The 21,494-nt window shown below is 47.3% G+C and overlaps 1 protein-coding gene across 2 annotated transcripts in view; it reads right to left on the bottom strand.

Annotated features, from left to right (window-relative positions):
• The window catches only part of plch2a (phospholipase C, eta 2a), a 170,606-nt gene that overhangs the window by 94,977 nt on the left and 54,135 nt on the right, over positions 1 to 21,494 (bottom strand). For both annotated transcript variants that reach the window (XM_080215324.1, XM_080215323.1), the window contains 3 exons: positions 9,505 to 9,598; positions 6,505 to 6,708; positions 2,887 to 3,007 (listed from right to left, as the gene is read on the bottom strand). In XM_080215324.1, the coding sequence (XP_080071450.1) occupies positions 2,887 to 3,007; positions 6,505 to 6,708; positions 9,505 to 9,598 (419 nt within the window). The remainder of the gene's footprint in view (positions 1 to 2,886; positions 3,008 to 6,504; positions 6,709 to 9,504; positions 9,599 to 21,494) is intronic.

The following is a 21,494-nucleotide window of genomic DNA, read 5'->3' as shown; positions in this document are numbered from 1 at the left end:
GCTGTACCTGTCCTGGGAGTGTTTGATGGAAACAGTGTAGAGGGAGCTTTACTCTGTATCTAACCTCGTGCTGTACCTATCCTGGGGATGTTTGATGGGGACAGTGCAGAGGGAGCTTTACTCTGTATCAAACCTCATCCTGTACCTGTCCTGGGAGGGTTTGATGGAAACAGTGTAGAGGGAACTTTACTGTGTATCCCCGTCCAATACCTGTCCTGGCAGTGTTTGATGGGGCAGTGTAGAGGGAGCTTTACTCTGTATCTAACCCCATGCTGTACCTGTTCTGGGAGTGTTTGACGGGGACAGTGTAGAGGGACCTTTACTCTGTATCAAACCTCGTGCTGTACCTGTCCTTGGAGTGTTTGATGGGGACAGTGTAGAGGTACACTGGTACAGTGGGACTCCACTGATACTCCCTAATACTCTATCTAACCCATGCTGTACCTACCCTAGGAGTGTTGAAGATACAGTGTAGAGGAAGATTTACTCTGCATCTAAGCCCATACTGTACATGACTGGAAGAGTTTAATGGGGACAGTGTAGAGGGACTTTTACTCTGTATCTAATCCTGCGCTGTGCCTGTTTTGGGGAAGTTTGATGGAGCCAGTGGAACTTCATTGCAGTGTTAATGCAAGCCTACATGTGACTAATAAATAAGCTTTAATTTTAGAGGGAGCTTTACTCTGTATCTAATCCTGCACTGTACCTGTCTTGGGAGTGTTTGATAGGGACAGTGTAACTTCATTGCAGTGTTAATGTAAGCCTACTTGTGACTAATGAATAAACTTTATTACCCTGTTATCTAATCCCATGCTGCAACAGTCCTGGGAGAGTTTGATGGGGACAAGGTAGAGAGAAATTCACTCTATTTCCTCCCCATCCAGTTGCAGTGTTGGTAGTGTAGATGGGACACTGTTGCGTTGCTGGGTTGGGAGTGTCAATGGGGCAGTGTTGAGTTGCTGGGTTGGGAATGTAGATGGGACAGTGTTGCGTTGCTGGGTTGGGAGTGTAGATGACAGTGTTGAGTTGCTGTGTTGGGAGTGTAGATGGGACACTGTTGCGTTGCTGGGTTGGGAGTGTCAATGGGGCAGTGTTGAGTTGCTGGGTTGGGAATGTAGATGGGACAGTGTTGCGTTGCTGGGTTGGGAGTGTAGATGACAGTGTTGAGTTGCTGTGTTGGGAGTGTGGATGGGACACTGTTGAGTTCTGTGTTGGGAGTGTAGATGGGACAGTGTTGAGTTGCTGTGTTGGGAGTGTCGATGGGACAGTGTTGAGTTGCTGTGTTGGGAGTGTAGATGGGGCAGTGTTGAGTTGCTGGGTTGGGAATATATTTGGGACAGTGTTGCCTTGCAGGGTTGGGAGCGTAGATGGGACAGTATTGAGTTGCTGTGTTGGGAGTGTAGATGGGATTGTGTTGAGTTGCTGTGTTGGGAGTGTCGATGGGACAGTGTTGAGTTGCTGTGTTGGGAGTGTAGATGGGACAGTGTTGAGTTGCTGTGTTGGGACTGTCAATGGGACAGTATTGAGTTGCTGTGTTGGGAGTGTCGATGGGACTGTGTTGAGTTCTGTGTTGGGAGTGTAGATGGGACAGTGTTGAGTTGCTGTGTTGGCAGTGTTGATGGGACAGTGTTGAGTTGCTGTGTTGGGACTGTCGATGGGACAGTATTGAGTTGCTGTGTTGGGAGTGTAGTTGGGACAGTGTTGAGTTCTGTGTTGGGAATGACAATGGGACAGTGTTCTGTATTGGGAGTGTAGATGGGACACTGTTGAGTTGCTGTGTTGGGAGTGTCGATGGGACAGTGTTGAGTTGCTGTGTTGGGAGTGTTGATGGGACAGTGTTGAGTTGCTGTGTTGGGAGTGTCAATGGGACAGTGTTGAGTTGCTGTGTTGGGAGTGTCGATGGGACTGTGTTGAGTTGCTGTGTTGGGAGTGTCGATGGGACAGTGTTGGGTTGCTGGATTGGGGGTGTCGATGGGACAGTGTTGAGCTGCTGTGTTGGGAGTGTCAATGGGATTGTGTTGAGTTGCTGTGTTGGGACTGTCGATGGGACAGTGTTGAGTTGCTGTGTTGGGAGTGTCGATGGGACAGTGTTGAGTTGCTGTGTTGGGAGTGTCGATGAGACAGTGTTGAGTTGCTGTGTTGGGAGTGTCGATGGGACTGTGTTGAGATGCTGTGTTGGGGGTGTAGATGGGACAGTGTTGAGTTGCTGCGTTGGGAGTGTTGATGGGACAGTGTTGAGGTGCTGCGTTGGGAGTGTCGATGGGACAGTGTTGAGTTGCTGTGTTGGGAGTGTCGATGGGACTGTGTTGAGATGCTGTGTTGGGGGTGTAGATGGGACAGTGTTGAGATGCTGTGTTGGGAGTGTCGATGGGACTGTGTTGAGTTGCTGTGTTCGGGGTGTAGATGGGACAGTGTTGAGATGCCGTGTTGGGAGTGTAGATAGGACTGTGTTGAGATGCTGTGTTGGGAGTGTCGATGGGACTGTGTTGAGTTGCTGTGTTCGGGGTGTAGATGGGAAAGTGTTGAGATGCCGTGTTGGGAGTGTAGATGGGACTGTGTTGAGATGCTGTGTTGGGAGTGTCGATGGGACTGTGTTGGGTTGCTGGATTGGGGGTGTCGATGGGACAGTGTTGAGCTGCTGTGTTGGGAGTGTCAATGGGATTGTGTTGAGATGCTGTGTTGGGACTGTCGATGGGACAGTGTTGAGTTGCTGTGTTGGGAGTGTAGATGGGACAGTTTTGAGTTGCTGTGTTAGGAGTTTAGATATAGGTGAGTCACATGCCTGTGTGAGGCACGAATATTGCTGACGTCTCTCTTAAAAGTGAGCTTGCTACCTGTTTTCATTTGCTTGCTGCCATGGAAATGGATTAGAATCCCAGTACTCACTCGGACTTTGCAAAGGCGTACTTGTTGATAGTTTCAATCACATCTCGGAAGAGGATTTTGGAGGTGAGTGTATACCCATGGTGAACAATGGGTTCTCCATCAGGTCCGTCCCAACAGTCAACTGCAAGACAAGGTCATCACTCATGAAAGGCGGAAATATTGGCCCTTGGTTACAGTGCCCGGCATTGGTGTTCTGATTGGTCTTATCTCCTCTCTTCTTCCAGATCTAGCGGGGACCTATAGTAAATTCCCAGTTTCCAATCCATTTCTCCTGCTTTCCATCTTGTCTCGCCGCACCCCACCCCCCCCACCACCCCCCTCACTAGGGGTATCTGCCACATGCCTTTGCCCTTGGATACTCCATATCCTTGTTTGGTCATTTACATATTCTAATCTCTTAATGGATGCTATTAGCACCATTCTCAGCCTTTATCACCACCATTCACATTCCCTTTGTCCTTTTGTCTATGACACCATGGTCAATTGGCCTTCCCCTGACCAGCCTTACAGTATAAATCCTGTCCTATTTTCTTTGTTGTTAGTTCTGACAAAGGGTCATCCGGACTCAAAACGTTGGCTCTATTCTCGCTGAGTTTTTCCAGCATTTTTCTGTCTTTATTTCAGTTCCAGCATCAGTAGTATTTTACTTTTCTCTTAGTGAATCATGCTTTATATAGTCCTCACAATCTTTAATTCTGACCCCTTTTCTCTCTGTCCACCTGGTCTCTGTTAGGACACAGTGTTAACCAGCGGAATGCTGGGCAGATGCGTTCATCAGTGTGAGAAGACGTTTTAATTATCAACTGACTGCTTAATGATCCCCAGATGGTCATTCTTTACACAAGCTGCGATCCCTTTACCAAAATGGCACCTTGGATGAAAGTTAGGCCAAACCAGTATTACAGCTCAAGATCCCATCTTGGACATAAAAGCAAATTACTGCGGATGCTGTAATCTGAAACCAAAAGAGAAAATGCTGGAAAATCTCAGCAGGTCTGGCAGTATCTGTAAGGAGAGAAGAGAGCTGATGTTTCGAGTCCAGATAATCCTTCGTCAAAGCTCAAACTGTGGCAAAGGATCATCTGGACTCAAAACGTCAGCTCTTTTCTCTCTTCACAGATGCTACCAGACCTGCTGAGATTTTCCAGCATTTTCTCTTTTTATCCCATCTTGGAGGTCCCTCAGCACCTAAAGTATCCAAGGAAAATCTCTGAGTTGTCCTCCGAATCCTTTTCCCTGGAAAATCCTGTAAAAAAGCCCAAAATACAACACAGTTCCCACCAGTACCTGATACACAATGTAGCTGGTACAGTGCTAAAGAAAAGTAGTTTGCTCATAGAATCCTAGAATTTTCATTGAATCCCTACAGTGCAGAAGGAGGCCATTCGGCCCATTGAGTCTGCACCGACCACAAACCCACCCAGGCCCTAATCCTTTAACACCACAAATCTACCCTGCTAATCCCCTGACACCAGGGTCAATTTAGCATGGCCAATCCACCTAACCCACACATCTTTGGACTGGTACTGTAAAGAGCCACTTAAATACCGACACGTATTCCATGCTTTAATAGTGTTTTGCTTTTGTAAACCTCTATTCAGAAACTCACTTGGGAAGAAGACTTTATGTTTGTTCAACGGATTTTTTGTAAAGAAAGCAGTTACCAATTTATTTTTGTGACAGATGTAATTTTACAAAATTGCAGCCATTCTGTGCCGACAGTTATACTGGAGATATTAATGTCGATTGTAATAAGTTCTTTGAGAAGCTGTGGAACATTGTGATGACTGAATTTTCACTGACTATGGATCGGGTGTCATGAGATAATAGGCCGATGCTCTGATAGTACTACCTTTTACTCTGCATTTGCTTTGTAGACTTTCTTTCACCGCCTGAATTATCAGTTAGCAGAGGAGAGAGAGAAAATCTATTTTTTAATTTCATCTTGCATCACCTGCTTCTGCCCAAATTATCACAGAACCTTAGAATCGCTACAGTGCGGAAGAAGGCCATTTGGCCCTTTGAGTCTGCACCGATCACAACCCCAACCAGCCACTATCCCCATAACCCCACGTATTTACTCTGCTAATCCGCCTGACACTGAGGGGCAAATTAGCACGGCCAATCAACGTGACCTGCACGTCTTTTGGACTCTGGGAGGAAATTGGAGTACCTGGAGGAAACCCATGCAGACACGGGGAGAATGTGCAGACTCTGCATAGACAGTGACCCAAGCTGGGAATCGAACCCTGTCCCCTGGCGCTGTGAGGCAGCAGTGCTAACCACTCTGCTACCGTGCCCCCCTCACCCCCCACCACCCCCTCCCCTCCCCAAACACATTAAACATAAAATGAGCTGAAATTAATGATTATCCCTTTTTGGACAATACCAAAAAAAATTTATATTGCTCCTTTCATGGCTTTGGGATGCCCCAGGGTGCATTAAAGTCAATAAAGTGCATTTTGCTGCACAGTCCCTGTTGTAATGCAGCGAATGTGACAACCAATTTGCACAAAGCAACCTCCAAAAAAACAGCAATGTCTTAATGGCCAGATAATCTGTTTGCACTGATGTTGGTTGAGGGATGAATATTTGATTTGATTTGATTTATTATTGTCACAAGTGTTAACATACAGTAAAAAGTATTGTTTCTTGCACACTATACAGACAAAACATACTGTTCATAGAGAAGGAAACGAGAGAGTGCAGAATATAGTGTTACTGTCATAGCTAGGATGTAGAGAAAGATCAACTTAATGCAAGGTCTGACAGCAGCAGGGAAGAAGCTGTTCTTGAGTCAGTTGGTACATGACCTCAGACTCTTGTATCTTTTTCCCAAAGGAAGAAGGTGGAAGAGAGAATGTCTGGGGCACGTGGGGTCCTTAATTATGCTGGCTGTTTTGCCAAGGCAGTGGGAAGTGTAGACAGGGTCAATGGATGGGAGGCTGGTTTGGCCAGGACACTGTTTAAATTTATTTATTAGTGTCACAAGTAGGCTCCTATTAACAATGCAATAGGTTGCTGTGAAAATCCCCTAGTCACCGCACTCCTGTTCAGGTACACTGAGGCAGAATTTAGCACGGCCAATGCACCCTAACCAGCACACCTTTCAGACTGTGGGAGGAAACCAGAACACCCGGAGGAAACCCACACAGACACGTGCAGACTCAGCGTAGACAGTCACTCGAGCCAGGAATCGAACCTGGGTCCCTGATGCTGGGAGGCAGCGGTGCTAACCACTGTGCCACCGTGCCGCCCACAGGGGGGAATCCCCCCTGCTTTTCTTCAAGATCTTTCACATTCGCCCGAGCAGACAAACGCGGCTGCGATTTAATGTCTGACCTGAGAATCAGTACCTCGGACAGTGCCGCACTCCCTTGGCACTTCACTGGAGTGGCAGCTTAGAGATGATGCACTCAAGTCCTTGGAGCGGGACTCGAAACGCCAACTTTCTGACTCGGAGGCAAGTGCCACCACTGACACATTTTTCAAAAATGTGGATGTTTTAGGTGGTAGAGACTCGGAGTGATATTCGTATCTGCCGCTAAGTGAGGCGCATTCCTGAGAGAAATGTATAAAACAGACACAGAAAGGGAAAGTGGGCATCCTCGGTCTTACCTTCAACACAGCGACAGCCAGTTTGTAGCACCCATGCGTACATGTCCACTCGGGACTGGGACATCAGCTGGTCCCCCATCAGGTAAGTGTTGTGGGAGGAGGCAATGTAATAGTCAGACATGGGTTGTGTCATGTCCTGGTTGACTTTGTAATGTTCAGGGTTAAAGATGTCACCTGCTGGACTCCGCATGTAGTTCGTGAAACCTGAGGGGTTGAAAAGAAACATTTTAAAATCTATCCACTTGTGGAAGAGTCTTGGGGCGACAATGGCCTAGTGGTATTATCACTAGACTAATAATCCAGAAACTCAACTCATGTTCTGGGAACCCGGGTTCGAATCCCGTCATGGGCAGATGACGGAATTTGAATTCAATTAAAAAATATCTGGAATTAAGAATCTACCAATGACCATGAAACCATTGCCGATTATCGGAAAAACCCATCCGGTTCACTAATGTCCTTTAGGGAAGGAAATCTGCCGTCCTTACCTGGTCTGGCCTACATGTGACTCCAAAGCCACAGCAATGTGGTTGACTCTCAACTGCCCTCGGGCAATTAGGGATGGGCAATAAATGCTGGCCAGCCAGCAACGTCCGCATCCCAAGAATGAATTAAAAAAAGGCTGGCATGACCAAAATCAGAGTTTGGGGGAGACGTGAGGAAATTCTTCACCCATACACCGAGTGATAGAAGTGTCAAACTCTCTCCCACAAAGACAGCAGACACTAACTCAATAGGCTATTTAAAATCTGAAAATGATAAAGTTATTTTGTACGAGAGACATATTTTGGGGTACAGAATTCAGGCAGGTGGATCAGGCTGTGATATACAGCAACCAACTTCTTCACTCAAAGGGTGGTGAATCTCTGGAATTCTCTGCCCGTTGAAGTGGTGGAGGCTGCCTCGCTAAATATTTTTAAGACGTGGGTTGATGGGTTCTTGATAAGAGAGGGGATTAAGGGTTATGGGGAGAGGGCAGGAAAGTGGAACTGAGCCACGACAGATCAGCCATGATCTTATTGAATGGCGGGGCAGGCTCGAAGGGCTAGATGGCCTACTCCTGCTCCTATTTCTTATGTTCTTACGTAACCATGATCTAACTGAATGCCAGAACAAGCTCAAGGGGCTGAATGGCCTCCTCCTCTTTCCATGTAGAATTATCAATAAGCAGTCTGGTAAATGGGATGGAAGATAAAAGAAGCCGGGGTATTGGAGGTTCTACTGTTCCTGTCATCAAATATCCAGGGGGTGATTTTTTTTTACAAGGAATAAGATCTCCGGGCAATGACCTCACTGCAACAGCCCCAGGTTACACCTCCGAACGGGGATAATGATAAAATTAATGTTGTATATCAACGTTAACAGAGAAAGTTCATTTTATTTCAGTAAAGTTAGACATGATCAGTATCCTCGGACTCCTGTTGGAAAAGGGATGCGAGGATGTGTTTGTGCGTCTGTGAATTCATGTGAACACACACATATATGCTTGTGTGTGATCACATGAATGCTAATGTGTGCACATGTGTATTTTTGAATGTGTGTGTTTTTGTCTGTGTGCGCGTATGTGTATGTTTTCATGTGTGTTTGTGTGCACATGTGTACATGTTTTCATGTGTGTATTTTGTGTGCATGTTTTCACGTTTGTATGTCTTCATGTGTGTATATTTTTGTGCATGTATGTTTTTGTGTGTGTATGTTTTCGTGCGTGTATGTTTTCGTGTGTCTATGTTTTTGTGTGTGTAATGCATTTTTGTGCACACATGCATATGTGTGAACTGTTGATAAAGGGTCAGGGTAATGGCTCTCTCATGAGATTAGTAGTCTGCAAACGTCCACTGTCGAGGCAGAAACATGAAGACTGGTCACCTGGGCAAGGTACCCAAGGATGGGCCGTGCTTGTCAGAGACAAACTCACAATGAAACATACAGTGCTGCAGCACAGGGCACCGACCAATGGGGGAGCCCCAAACTGAGAGGTGGCTGTGACAGCACCAATCAGAGTTCTTAATTTGCTGTTAGGGTTAAGAAATCAAATGACCTATTAGCAGACAATGTAGAACATCAGGCTCCGAATGGTGGAGTCCGTCTCAAGCGGGAAAACACTGTTCCAGATGTTGAGGTGGTGGTTTCTTAGGAGCAGTTTGAAGGGATCTCCAGATTGTCTTAAGTTTCTGAACTTTCCATTAGTAAAGCAATAGCCAGGTTTCGACATTCAGGCCTGGCAGCCTGAGACAACATGGAGTCCCCAACCTTACATCTGGGTGTCAGCCTGTGAGGCTTTCAGCAAGAACAGAGGAGGAGACACTGGGTAGGAGTTTGCAGGCTCACTCATCCCAAAACTTAAAAACCTTACCCAAGGTCAACAAGCCTTTCCGTGTTCTGCCCCTCACCTGCTCTGACTCTTGTGGCAGCCAGGGCTGTCCAGGGGAGCAGCGGGATGACCCTCAGTCTCCAGGTCAGAGCTGAGGAGGGTGGGTAGGCGGGCAACCAATCAGCCAAAGAAAGAACAGTGGGCAGGCCAGATAAAGCCAGCAGCAGCCAGGCAGTGAGACAGCAGCACAAGCAGCCATCAAGGCTCAAGAGTCAGCCACCTGAGCAAGAGGTGAGCTGTCCAGAGTTTCGAGGGTGTGGCAAACACTGGCATGGTTTTCTGGGAGCAACGGGGTGACTCAACCAGAGGCCAGGGCTGAGAGTGAGGAAGACTGGGCAACCAGACAGGCGTGGGCAAAAGTAGTAGCCAAGCCAGATGTAGCCAGCAGCAGCCAGCAAATCCCAGCATACCTGCGAGCTTAGGTTGTCAAGGGGAGCATCTACAACAGGAGCAACATGATCCTAAACCAAGGCTAAGGTGGGCAAAGAAACCACGTCGTGGTGGAGGGGCCTGGCAAGGAGGCAAAAGGCAGGGCTCCCAGAAGCGTAAGTCTGCCTCTGGAGCCTGTGGAACCACAGCAAGAAATGGTCAAGTGGAGGGATTGAGGGGCTGGGGAGGCACAAACTTACCATCAATCCCGAGGACCCCTTGTTTCTGGTTCTCCAGACATGGCTCAAACTTATCAATGATCTCTAGACAATGCTCCTTCGTAACACTGGTCATCTGGTGAGGAGAGAGATGAGAGAGATTTACAGATTCATTCACCTTTGTGTCTCATTAGATATTGTGCTGTACACACAGACAGCTAGATATTTATTCACAGGGGCTGTTTCCTAATCCTGTTGCTCGGTATCGCAGTGTGACCTGATTACTCACAGCAACTGAAGGTTCAACAGTGTTCAGGCCTATCGACCCATGGAAAGATAATAAGGTTGGTGCTGGCCACAGGGGAGCTGTTAGTTGAGTGCAAGCAGTCAAAAACTCTCTGCTCATTCAATTCTGGCCTATTGCACAAACCCCAGTGGGGTAGAGATTTGGGAATTTATAGCATTTACTTCTCTCAAAGCTGTTACATTTAAACTACTGCCATTTCTCGACTTACTCAGATACTTTAACACAAAATGTTACTTAGGAAAGTGAAACATAACTGCTTGCAAATTAAATTCCAGAAATACTGTGCACACAGTTGAACCATTTTTTTATTCAATTGTGAGGCATGGGCACTGCTGGCTGGACAGCGTTTATTGATAATGTGGAGATGCCGGTGTTGGACTAGGGTAAACACAGTAAGAAGTCTCATAACACCAGGTTAAAGTCCAACAGGTTTATTTGGTAGCAAAATCCACTAGCTTTCGGAGCGCTGCCCCTTCATCAGGTGAGTGGGAGTTCTGTTCATAAACAGGGCATATAAAGACACAAATTCAATTTACAAACTGTGGCGAGACTTCTTCCAGCATTTATTGCCCATTCCTAGTTGCCCTTGAGAAGGTGGTGGTGAGTTGCCTTCTTGAATCGCTGCAGTCCACATGCTGTGAGTTGCCATCAGGGAGAGAATTCCAGGATTTTGACCCAGCGACTGTGAAGGAACGGCAATATATTTCCAAGTCAGGGTGGTGAGTGGTTTGGAGGGGAACTTGTTGGGGGGGGTGGGGGGGTGGTTGTTGTTGTTGTTCACATGTGTCTGCTGCCCTTGTCCTTCCAGATGCAAGTGGTGGTGGGTTTGGAAGGTGCTGTCTGAGGTGAATTGCTGCAGAGCATCTTGTAGATAGCACACTGCTGCTACTGAGCATTGGTGATGGACGGATTGGATGTTTGTAGATGTGGTGCCAATCAAGTGGGTTGCTTTGTCCTGGATGGTGTTGAGCTTCTTGAGTGCCCCCATCCGGGAGGCGGGGGGGGGTGGCTGGCAGGGGATGCCATCACACTCCTGACTTGTGCACCTTTATGCTTGAGATAATTTTTTTTAAAATGGAGAAGCAGAGATAGAGGATCCAGATCCGTGGTGCAGGAGACATCCAAACTAGAAGTCAGAATGCTGACTTTAATCAGGATTTAGGATAGACAATAGTGTAGGAAGATGGGGGTGACTGCAGGAGGAAGGGAAATCCAGTTGAGTGAGTCAGTACAGGAGAGGGTGTAATTATAATTTGAAACAATGGCTGTATTCAAAGCATACTGTAAATTAAGCAGTGATCTTTGTGCAATTTTCTGAAGCAGTTAATTCCTGAAGAAATCAGAAATGGAACACATCAAAGCTAAAGGCAGAATTTCACCAAAATTCAATGGTAAAGAAATGAGAATTTGCAAACAGTCTCTGAGAATACCCAATCCGTTTCCCACAAAGCTGATCAGATATTGGTATTTACATTGGCTGAGTATTGACATTAACTGGTCAAATACTAATACATCCACTGGCTTAATATCCACATGGGCTGGCCAATATGTGGAATTTGCACATTCTCCCCGGGTCTGCGTCTGTTTCCTCGGGTTGCTCTGATTTCCCCCCACACTTCAAAGATGTGCAGGTCAGGTGCTAAGTTGTCCCTTAGTGTCCCAAGATGCGCAGGTTAGGGAGATTAACAGGGTAAATCTGTGAGGTTACAGGGATAGGACGGGGGTGGATCTGGGTAAGATGCTCTGTCGAAGAGTTGGGGCAGATCTGATGGGCCGAATGGCTTCCTTCTGCACTGTCGGCATTTTATGACTATCAGCATAGGCTAGGTTCATATTGACTCACAGAATCCTACAGTGCAGGAGACCATTTGGCCTATTGGGTATGCACCAACTACAATCTCACCCAGGCTTTTTCTCCATAACCCCATGCATTTACCCTCGCTAACCCCACCCCACCAACATAAGGGGCAATTTAGCATGGCCAATCCACCTAACCCAACATCTTTGGACTGTGGGAGGAGACCGGACACCCAGAGGAAACCCATGCAGACACGGGGAGAATGTACTAAGTTCACATAGACAGTGACCCAAGCTGGGATTTGAACCCAGGGCCGTGGTACTGTAAGTCAGCAGTGCTAACCACTGTGTTACCATGCCAACTGGTTAAATATTGGTAGATATGACAACTGAATGACCTGATCAGTAACTACATATGGTTCTACAGTTCTGATGCTTTCTTGTGTAACTCCAGTTCTAGGCTGTGCACGAGGCAACAATTTGGTAAATGCAACCTTGGTGTTTGTTGCCAAGAGCCCGGAGTAACCAGGGCTTTACCTCAATCCAGTTTGCGAATGAATCTGTATCTCACAACCAAAACCAAACACTGTGTCTATGCAAAAAATGATCACATCAAAATGCCTCAAAGTGCTTCGCTCATTGAATTACTTTCAGATTGTTTATACGAAGGGAAGCAAATCGCAAATAGCAACAATCTAGAAACAGCAGTGAGATGAATGAACCTTTGATTAATTTGATTTGATTTATTATTATCACATGTATCAGTATATGTTTCTTGTGTGCTACACAGACAAAGCATACCATTCATAGAGAAGGAAAGGAGACAGTGCAGAATGTGGTGTAACAGTCATAGCTAGGGTGTAGAAAAAGATCAACTCAATATGAGGTAGGTCCATTCAAAGGTCTGATGGAGATCTTGGACTGAGCTTTAGCAAAACTCTCTGATCTCCAAACAGCAGCATTCCATCTGAACAGGAATCACAGAATCCCTACTGTGCAGAAAGAGGCCCATTGAGCCTGCACCGACTGCAATCCCACCCAGGCCCCATTCCCGTAGCCCCGCATATTTACCCTGCTAATCCCCATGAAACTAGGGAGAATTTAGCATGGCCAATCGACCTGACCCACACATCTTAAGACTGTGGGAGGAAACCAGAGCACCCAGAGGAAACCTACGCAGATACGGAAGACGGGGCCTAAGTTCAATACCTCATCCAAAAGTCAGCACTGGAATGCCAACCAGCTTACGTGCTGGAGTGCTGGGATGAGATGTGGTGCTGCAACGTTGGGGCGGGGGAGGGGGGGGGATGCCAGTGAATGCACCCCACTGAGCCCAGCTGAGACTACACTGACCTGGAAAGGCCAGATGAAAACCCATGGCTATGAATTCTGGGCAGCTGGAAACACAGGCACATCTCAGATAAAGCCAGGCGACCCATTGCCACAGAATGCAGGATGAGCTCCTGATGGAGAAACTCTGCCTCTTACAGGGGCATTGTCCGAAGGGAATGGTGACTGCTGAGTCTTCAGTGGGACCTAGTGCAGTGAGCACATGTACCAAGCACACTGGTCTCCATGGGGAATATTTGGGGGAACACCTTCCTTGGGCCTAAGGAAGTTTATTTTTATTCATTCTTAGTACATGGGCATCACTGGCTGGGCCGACATTTATTGCCCATCCCCAGTTGCCCTTGAATTGAATGGGCTTGCTGGGCCATTTCAGAGGACAACTGAGAGTCAACCACATTGCTGTAGCTCTGTGACTCCAGACCGGGTAAGGACGGCAGATGTCCTTTCCTGAAGGACATTCAGTTTTTCCAAAAATTGACAAAGGTTTTATAGTCATCAGTAGATTTTTAATTCCAGATATATTTTCATTAAATTCAAATTCCACTACCTGCCATGGTGAGATTTGAACCCGGGTCCCCAGAACATGAGCTGAGTTTTTGGATTAACAGTCCAGTGATAATGTCACTAGGCCATCACCTGGAATTTAATTCAAAGTTTTGGAATGAGGTTTAGAAAATCATGAGGGGCATTGATAAGGTGAACAGTCAAGGTCTTTTTGCCATGGTAGGGGAGTCCAAAACTAGAGGGCATAGGTTTAAAGCGAGAGGGGAAAGATTTAAAAAGGGCTCAAGGACAACTTTTTCACACAGAGGGTGGCACGTGTATGGAATGAGGTGCCCAGAGGAGGTGGTAGAGGTGAATACAATTACAACATTTAAGAGACATTTGGATGGGAAAGGGTTAGAGGGCCAAATGAGCCAAACGCAGGAAAATGGGACGAGTTCAGTTTAGGAAAATTGGTCGGCATGGACAAGTTGGGCCAAAGGACCTGCCTCCGTGTTGTATATTTCTATGATTCGATAGGGCTAATTTTATTGTCTGCCCACCATGGGAATCAGAGCAGGTGAGGGGCAGACTACAGAAATTTGTGTTGACCTCAGATGGGATTTTCTGGTCTGAGGGCGAACACAGCTGAAAACTACCTCCCCGCCCACCACCCCCCCCCCCCCCCCCCCACCCCCACCACCCCCACCACCACCACCACCATGACTCTATGCCACCCTTTGGAAAATGGGGGCAACAAAAGTTTAATTTCCAGGGGCACCTCAACTTGCATCACCTATGACCTTGAGTGATAGTGGTATCCCTGCCATACTTGTCAAAGGGTGGGACCTCTCTCTGACCGCATGAACTTTGACTGACAGCAGTGGAGGACTAGGGTGGGCATGTCTCAATATCTGTGCCAATAGGCCTTTCATTCAGCTGACAGAATGTTACAGCAATGCTCAGGAAGTGAGTGTACAGAGGAAGGAGAGAGAGCTGGTAGAGATATGGCAAGAGAGAGAAAGGCAAAAAGACAGACAATGACAAAGACAAAAAGAAAGGAAAAGACAGTGAGACGCATGGGGGACTTTTTTCATCCCAGTCACCACGGGAATTATAGCAGGCGGGGGGGAGGATCATGCAAAGGTTCACTGACTTGGGGTGGGATTCTCCGGTTGGGTGTGGTCAGAAAATCCCACCAACAGAGCAAGAGAACAAGCGAGATAACAAGATGCAAAGAAAGAGAGAGTAAGATAGACACACAGAGCGAAAGACAAAGTGGAAGAGAGACAGACAGACACAAAAAGAGAGTGGGAAAGAGAGGAACAGAGAAACAAACACAAGAAACAAGGACAGACAGGCAGAAACAGAAAGAAGAAACTGTGCTCATCAAGGAAAAGAAATAATTTGGACAGAGGCAGAAAGAAATAGACAGAAAGGAAGAGACAAGAGTCAGAGTGGGGAGGGTGGGGGAAGAGAGAGGGAAAGAACAGTGAGAGTGAGACAGATAGAGACAAAGAAGAAGAGAGAGAACCGGCAAGATTGAGACAGATAGAAAGAGACAGAGAGGTAAAGAGAGAGAGGAGAGAGAGAAAGAGGGAGAAGTGAGCTGTCATTCTAACTTTAGTTTCAGCTGTGATTTACAAACTGTACAACTCCCTGGAGCCCAGAAACAAAGTGGAGGATGGCCCTGAACTGTGTCCGTCAACTTGAGAATCATTAAAAACAAATCACAAATCTATTTATAAGAAGTAAAACTCAATTCTATTTCAGCATGGTGTGAAATTCTGGGGCACTGTCACATTTTAAACTGACAGTATTTAGATCACAGTGCTGGCCATCTGTAAGCATCTATCATCGAATTGCACGGTTGGATCTCGCACCCATCACCAAGGACAGAATGTGTAGAAATGTGAATTTAAGATAAATCAAAAAGAGAGAGATGAATGGGTTTATTTTCGGAGCGTGCACAGCCTGTGACTTGTAAACATTTCAAACACGGGGACTGAATTTTCAACTCGGAATGAGGGCGAGACGAGGCGGCTGGCTTCATAATGTCATGACACCAGGCAGGCTGCTATGATGGCGCCATCCTTCCCCCGCCAGCCATATTGCTGGATTGGGGAGATTGGGGAGGACAGCTATCCACCCACAAGCAGCACGTAGCTTAATAAAAACTAACTCAAAGATCAATTAGAGCCATGAATGAAAAAAAAAGACTGGAATTTCCCAGACCCCCTCTGTAGCTTTGGCAGCATGGCCGCTGTCTGGAGCCGACCTCCTGCTGTTGACAGACTGGCGGAGGGCCAGAGCTCCAGGCAGACTTTGAGATCAACCCCCTCCACCTACCCAGCTGCAGAGTGTCTCACACAGTAATGGTGGCCCTACAGCTGTCGCCAGGATCTAATGCAGAAGTCTTCGTGAGACGCCTCAAGATGGAAACATTGAATCCCTACAGTACAGAAGGAGGCCATTCGGCCCATCGAGTCTACAACAACTCACTAACAGAGAGTACTGACAGAGAGCCCACTACCCCACCCTACCCCATGGCTAATCCCCCTAACCTACACAGCTTAGGTCTATAGCGGTAACTAGTTAACCCGACGCCGAGGATGATTATCAGGAGACATGAGTTCAAATCCCACCACGGCAGTTGGCAACACTGAAGTCGAATTAACAAATCTAGAATATAAAGCTAGCCTCATTAACAGTAACCTGGATAACTATCATCAATCGCTGCAAAAACCCTTCTGGTTCACCAATGTGCTCCCAGGGGTGGAAATCTGCCATGCCTACCCGGTCTGGCCCATACGTGACTCCAGACCCCATAGCAAGGTGGCTGACTGACAACTGCCCTCTGCATTGGCCAAGCGAGACACTCAGTTCAGGCTCTCTCTCTCACTCTCTGCAGTTCCTTCCAGGCAGAGGGCTTCTCCTCCTCCTGGTCCTCCAGCTTCAAGAGCTCACCCATCCGCAGCTGGATGGCAAGCACGAGCGTGCCTCTGGCCACTTGACTGGTTAATTCGGGAAAAGTCAAATGACTGCTGTCAATATGGTGCGGTGTTGAAGCTACAATTGATCCTGACATCAGGGCCCTGAGCCAAAAGGCAAAATACTGCCCCTAGTGCCTGCCGGAGTGAGGGCATGGGTTGGTGTGAGGATGGGGTGGGGGATGAGTGCGGGCTTGGTAGGGGCAGGGGTGGCTAGGATAATTCTGCGGGACAGATAGGGGCACAGGACTGAACTCTGTGCCATCTTCAGTCTGAATAGTGCCAATAACAGCCACACGGATGGTAATGTGTGTCAAATACATTTGAGGTGATAAAGAAATGAGCTCGAGTTTCAATTTTAGCCTGTGTTCAGCACAAAGCACCATCTTGGTAAAGGGGCTGACGTGTGCACCAGGATCTGGCCACCCTGTGGATATTAAACAGCTCATCGCCACTTCAATTGCTAATCATTAAAGACATGACAGTGGGTGTTGGTGGTGATTGCTTCATCTAACACCTTCTCTCTACAGGAACCAGCTACTTGGGCAGGAGCACGACGTAGATGCTGATTTCAAGCATTACTTCAAGCGATAGTCACCATTTCACTTGCACTGGCTGCTGGAGCTGGGAGGAGGATTTCAGAAACACACCAAGAGCATTTATTCTGGAAATTCTCTCAGGATGTCACCTTAGAGTGAGTGCTTTTCAACTCCAGCCTGCAGGAGCTACCAGGAGAATGGTTGATTATGGTTATTGTCCATGGCCTGGATGAGGAATAGGAGGAGGATTCTGAGCCCAGGCATTGCAGGGAGCTGCTGCAGGGAGAAGGACAGGAGTGTGAGGTGGTGTCCTTATCCCTTGCCAGTATGGGATATTCCTCTTCCTCAGATCCTCCTTCACCAAATCTTCTGATTCCACAGATGAGAACCTGTGCACCCTCTCTCTCAGTCCTGCTGTCTTGCCATGCGGCAACCAAGGCTCCTCACACCTTCAATGGAAGTAAAAGTGAGGAATTTACATCTACCACTCCATGAAAAGTGCATCTGATCAGCATTGAGGTGGCATGGTGGTTAGCACTGCTGCCCCACAGTGCCAGGGACCTGGGTTCAATTCCGGCCTCGGGTGACTGTGTGCAGTTTGCACATTCTCCCCGCGTCCATGTGGGTTTCCTCCGGGTGCTCTAGTTTCCTCCCACGTTCCATAATTGCACAGGTTGGGTGGATTGACCATGGTAAATAGGTGGGGACAGGGTGGGGGAAATGGGCCTGGGTAAGATACTTTCTCTGTCAGAGAGTCAGTGCAGACTCGATGGGCTGAATGGCCTCTTCTGTACTGTAAGGATACTATGGGCACATTTTGGTTCTCCGGCTGGTCTCAGTAAAGGTCACAAGGCCAGTGCAGTCCTTTGTACTCGTCGCTTAGTGAGAAGATTGTGAGTTCCATGCCAGGAACTGGAGCATGTGACCTAGGCCGATTCTGCTATTGATTGCCACATCATGCTACCTGTAACTATGTGACCTAGGCTGGCAAAATCTTACTAACTGTCCTGATTTGAAACAATTCACATCTCTTTAACCTTAACCCTCTCTCCACTCGCATTGACTGTACCTGTAGAGACTTGATTACTTGTAAAGACTCGCATTCCAACCATAATTGAGTCTGTGTCTATATATGCCCTGTTTGTGATCCCAACCCACTGCTCACCTGATGAAGGAGCAGTACTCCGAAAGCTTGTGATACCAAATAAACCTGTTGGACTTTACCCTGGTGTTGTGAGACTTCCTACTGTACCCACCCCAGTCCAACGCCAGCCTCTCCACATCACGGCTCCCACCAACCTCCGGCTCAAAGTGGAGAGGATCTCCAAGAAGATTGCGCACATCGACACTCACCTGATGAAGGAGCAGGGCTCCGAAAGCGCGTGATATCGAATAAACCGGTTGGACTTTAACCTGGTGTTGTGAGACTTCTTACTGTGTCATTGATTTACTGAGGGAGGGGAGTGCTGCACTGAGCGAAAGGTTAAACTGGTCCTAGCCTGTATTCCCAGCAAGATATAAAAGATCCCACGCTAATATGTTGAAGAAAAGTAGGCAAGTTTCCCCCTGTGTTTTGGCCAAATTTCTCCCTGGATCAAGATCACGGTGAACAGTTGACCTGCTTGTTATCACTCTGCTGTTTGAGGGAGTTTGCTGTGGGAAGATTGGTGGCCGCAGTTCCTATGTTACATCCGTTCTTCAAAAGGACTTCATTTACTATAAAGCACCGTGGGATATCCTGAGGTCATGGAACTGAGACACACATAACTGCTTTTCTCCTGGATCAGGGAAGGAGGAGGCTGTAGGGTGGGAGGGAGGAGGGGGATGGGGTTCTGAATCAACCTGAGTTTGTGCTGCTGGCTGGATATTGGCAAGGATGAGGTTGGCTGTCGCTGGGAGGCCCCACATGGTTGAATGGCCTGCAACATGCATCATCTTGGACACTTGATGGTAATGTGGAGCATTGCTGGTCCTGAAAGGACTGTATCCCCAGCAAAGGGGCAAAGGCAGGAAATGGAAATGGAAAAAAATAACCCATGGGCAGAGAGTTGTCACAGTGGCACAGTAGTTAGCACTGCTGCCTCTCAGCGCCAGGGATTCAGGTTCAATTCCCGGCTTGGGTCACTGTCTGTGTGGAGTTTGCACATTCTCCCCGTGTCTGCGTGGGTTTCCTCCCGGTGCTCCGGTTTCCTCCCACAGTCCAAAAGATGTGCTGGTTAGGTACATTGGCCATGCTAAATTCTCCCTCAGTGCACCCGAACAGGCATCGGAGTGTGGCGACTAGGGGATTTTCACAGTAATTTCATTGCAGTGTTAATGTAAGCCTACTTGTGACACTAGTAAATAAACTTAAAAAGACATTCACCATTTGGTTGGTTGATGTGAAGCTGGAACCACGTTTGGATAGTGAGAGCTCAGTGCACTGTCAGCAGAGCCCACAGGGGGCAATATCGAGCAGCACAGGGTAAGTGGGATTGAATAGAGTTGTTTGGATTGCTTTTTAAATATAGGAAAAGATTTTAGGAGTTAATGTTACTGTCCTCTCGCCTGCTTAGATTGGTAATGATGCAGGCAGTGGGTGAAGATGTTATTATATCATGCTAACACCTTGGGAAATAAGCTGAGCTACATTATCCTTCAGCAATATTGGGCAGAGACAAGGTAAACACAGCTGTCTGTTTTTAATATTGCCAACCCAGGAATATGTGGGAAAATGCCAGCCTCAGCGTACTCAGCATGTGTAAGAGACTGGGAAGTCCCACTTCGCCTGTACCATTGATCCATTTACTGGGCCCAGAACATTGCACTGAGCTGGTGAACAAATTGCACATTAATGAGTGGCATTATGTTTAAACCTTTATCATCAGTCTGTGATAGGCTGGAGTTTAAACAAAGTTAATGCTCAGCTCCTTCACAACCTCACTGTCTTCCACTCAGCAAATCAGCCTATTAAACATCAAGCTCGGAGTCAATGCTACTCAATTTTTCTCTTTCCTTCTCTCTTTCTTTCTCACTTTCTCTCTCACTCCCGCCTCTCTCTCTCACTTTCTTTCAGTCTCCCCTCCCGTCTCTCTCTCTCACTTTCTCTCTCTCATAGAACATAGAACAGAGAAAAACTACAGCACAAACAGGCCCTTCGGCCCACAAGTTGTGCCAAATGTATCTCTACCTACTAGACTTACGTATAACCCTCAATCTTACTAAGTCCCATGTACTCATCCAAAAGTCCCTTAAAAGACCCTATCGAATTCGCTTCCACCACCACCGCTGGCAGCCAATTCTACTCACCCACCACCCTCCGAGTGAAAAACCTCTCTCTCTCACTTTCTCTCTCTCTCCTCTCCCTCACTTTCTCTCTCCTCTCACTTTCTCTCTCTCTCTCCCCTCCCTCACTTTCTCTCTCCTTCTCTCTCAGTTCCCCTCTCTCTCTCACTTTCTCTCTCTCTGCCCCCACCTTTCACTTTCCCTTTTTTTCCCTCTCTCTCTCACTTTCTCTCTCTCACTTTCTTGCTCCCTTTCTCTCTGCCCCTCCTTACTTTTTCTCTCTCTCTCTTCCTCATTTTCTCTCTCCTTCTCTCACTTTCTCTCTCTCTTGCTCCCTCTTTCTCCCCCCTCACTTTCTCTCTTTCCCCCTCTGTCGCTCACTTTATCTCTCTCTCACTCTCTTTCTCTCACTCTCTCTCTCACTCCCTCCCACTATCTCTTGCTCTCACTTTGTCTTTCTCTCCTTCTCTCTCACTTTCTCTCTCTCACTCTCACTGTCTGCCCCCTCTCTCAAAGACTTTGTCCTTCCAAACTTGCTGCTGCCTTTAATTCTGACCTCTTGCACTCTCCCTTTCCCACACTCTCACCCCATCTCACCATCCTTCTCCACCATTGAGGCCTGTGCCTTCAGATATCCTGGCCCCACTGGACTCTCTCCCCAAACCACTCTGCTTCTCCACCACTCTCTCCCTTTAAAACCCATCCCTTTCACCAAGTGTTCGGTCACTCCCTCCTAATTTCTCTCTGCTCTTCTGATTCTGTGACTGTTTCCCTGATAGATACAAGGCGTTGTTGTCACCCCCACCTCTCGGTTGATACACTGCTGTGGCTATCAATCCTGCAGGACCTCCTGTTTTGTTGAGCTCAATAGATTTTTTTTATCAAGTCCTCAATCCAGCCTATCCACCATCTTTACAGTATCCATCAATCCAGCCTATCCACCATCTCTCCAATATCCCTCAATCCAGCCTATGCAGCATCTCTACAGTATCCATCAATCCAGCCTATGCAGCATCTCTACAGTATCCATCAATCCAGCCTATCTACAATTGCACCAATATTTCTCAATCCAGCCTTTGTCTCTCTCTCTCTCTCTCTCTCTCTCTCCAGTAGTCCCACAAAGCAAGGAGGAGGTTTGGCATGGAGTGCAGTCTGTGGTAAGGGTTTGTGCCCGGAGTTTTCTGTGGGGCAGGAAATTATGTTACGGCTACCACATGGTTCTGGCTGTCCAGGAATCTCTGCCGCTCTTATTGTCGAACACAATAAGAAGTCTCACAACACCAGGTTAAAGATTGTCGATAT

Source organism: Carcharhinus amblyrhynchos, chromosome 30, assembly GCF_965287045.1.
Source record: "Carcharhinus amblyrhynchos chromosome 30, sCarAmb.v2.hapA, whole genome shotgun sequence".
Classification (NCBI taxonomy): Eukaryota; Metazoa; Chordata; class Chondrichthyes; order Carcharhiniformes; family Carcharhinidae; genus Carcharhinus; species Carcharhinus amblyrhynchos.
The sequence above is the reverse complement of the archived record's forward strand: the minus strand, read 5'-3'. Positions and strand labels throughout refer to the sequence as shown.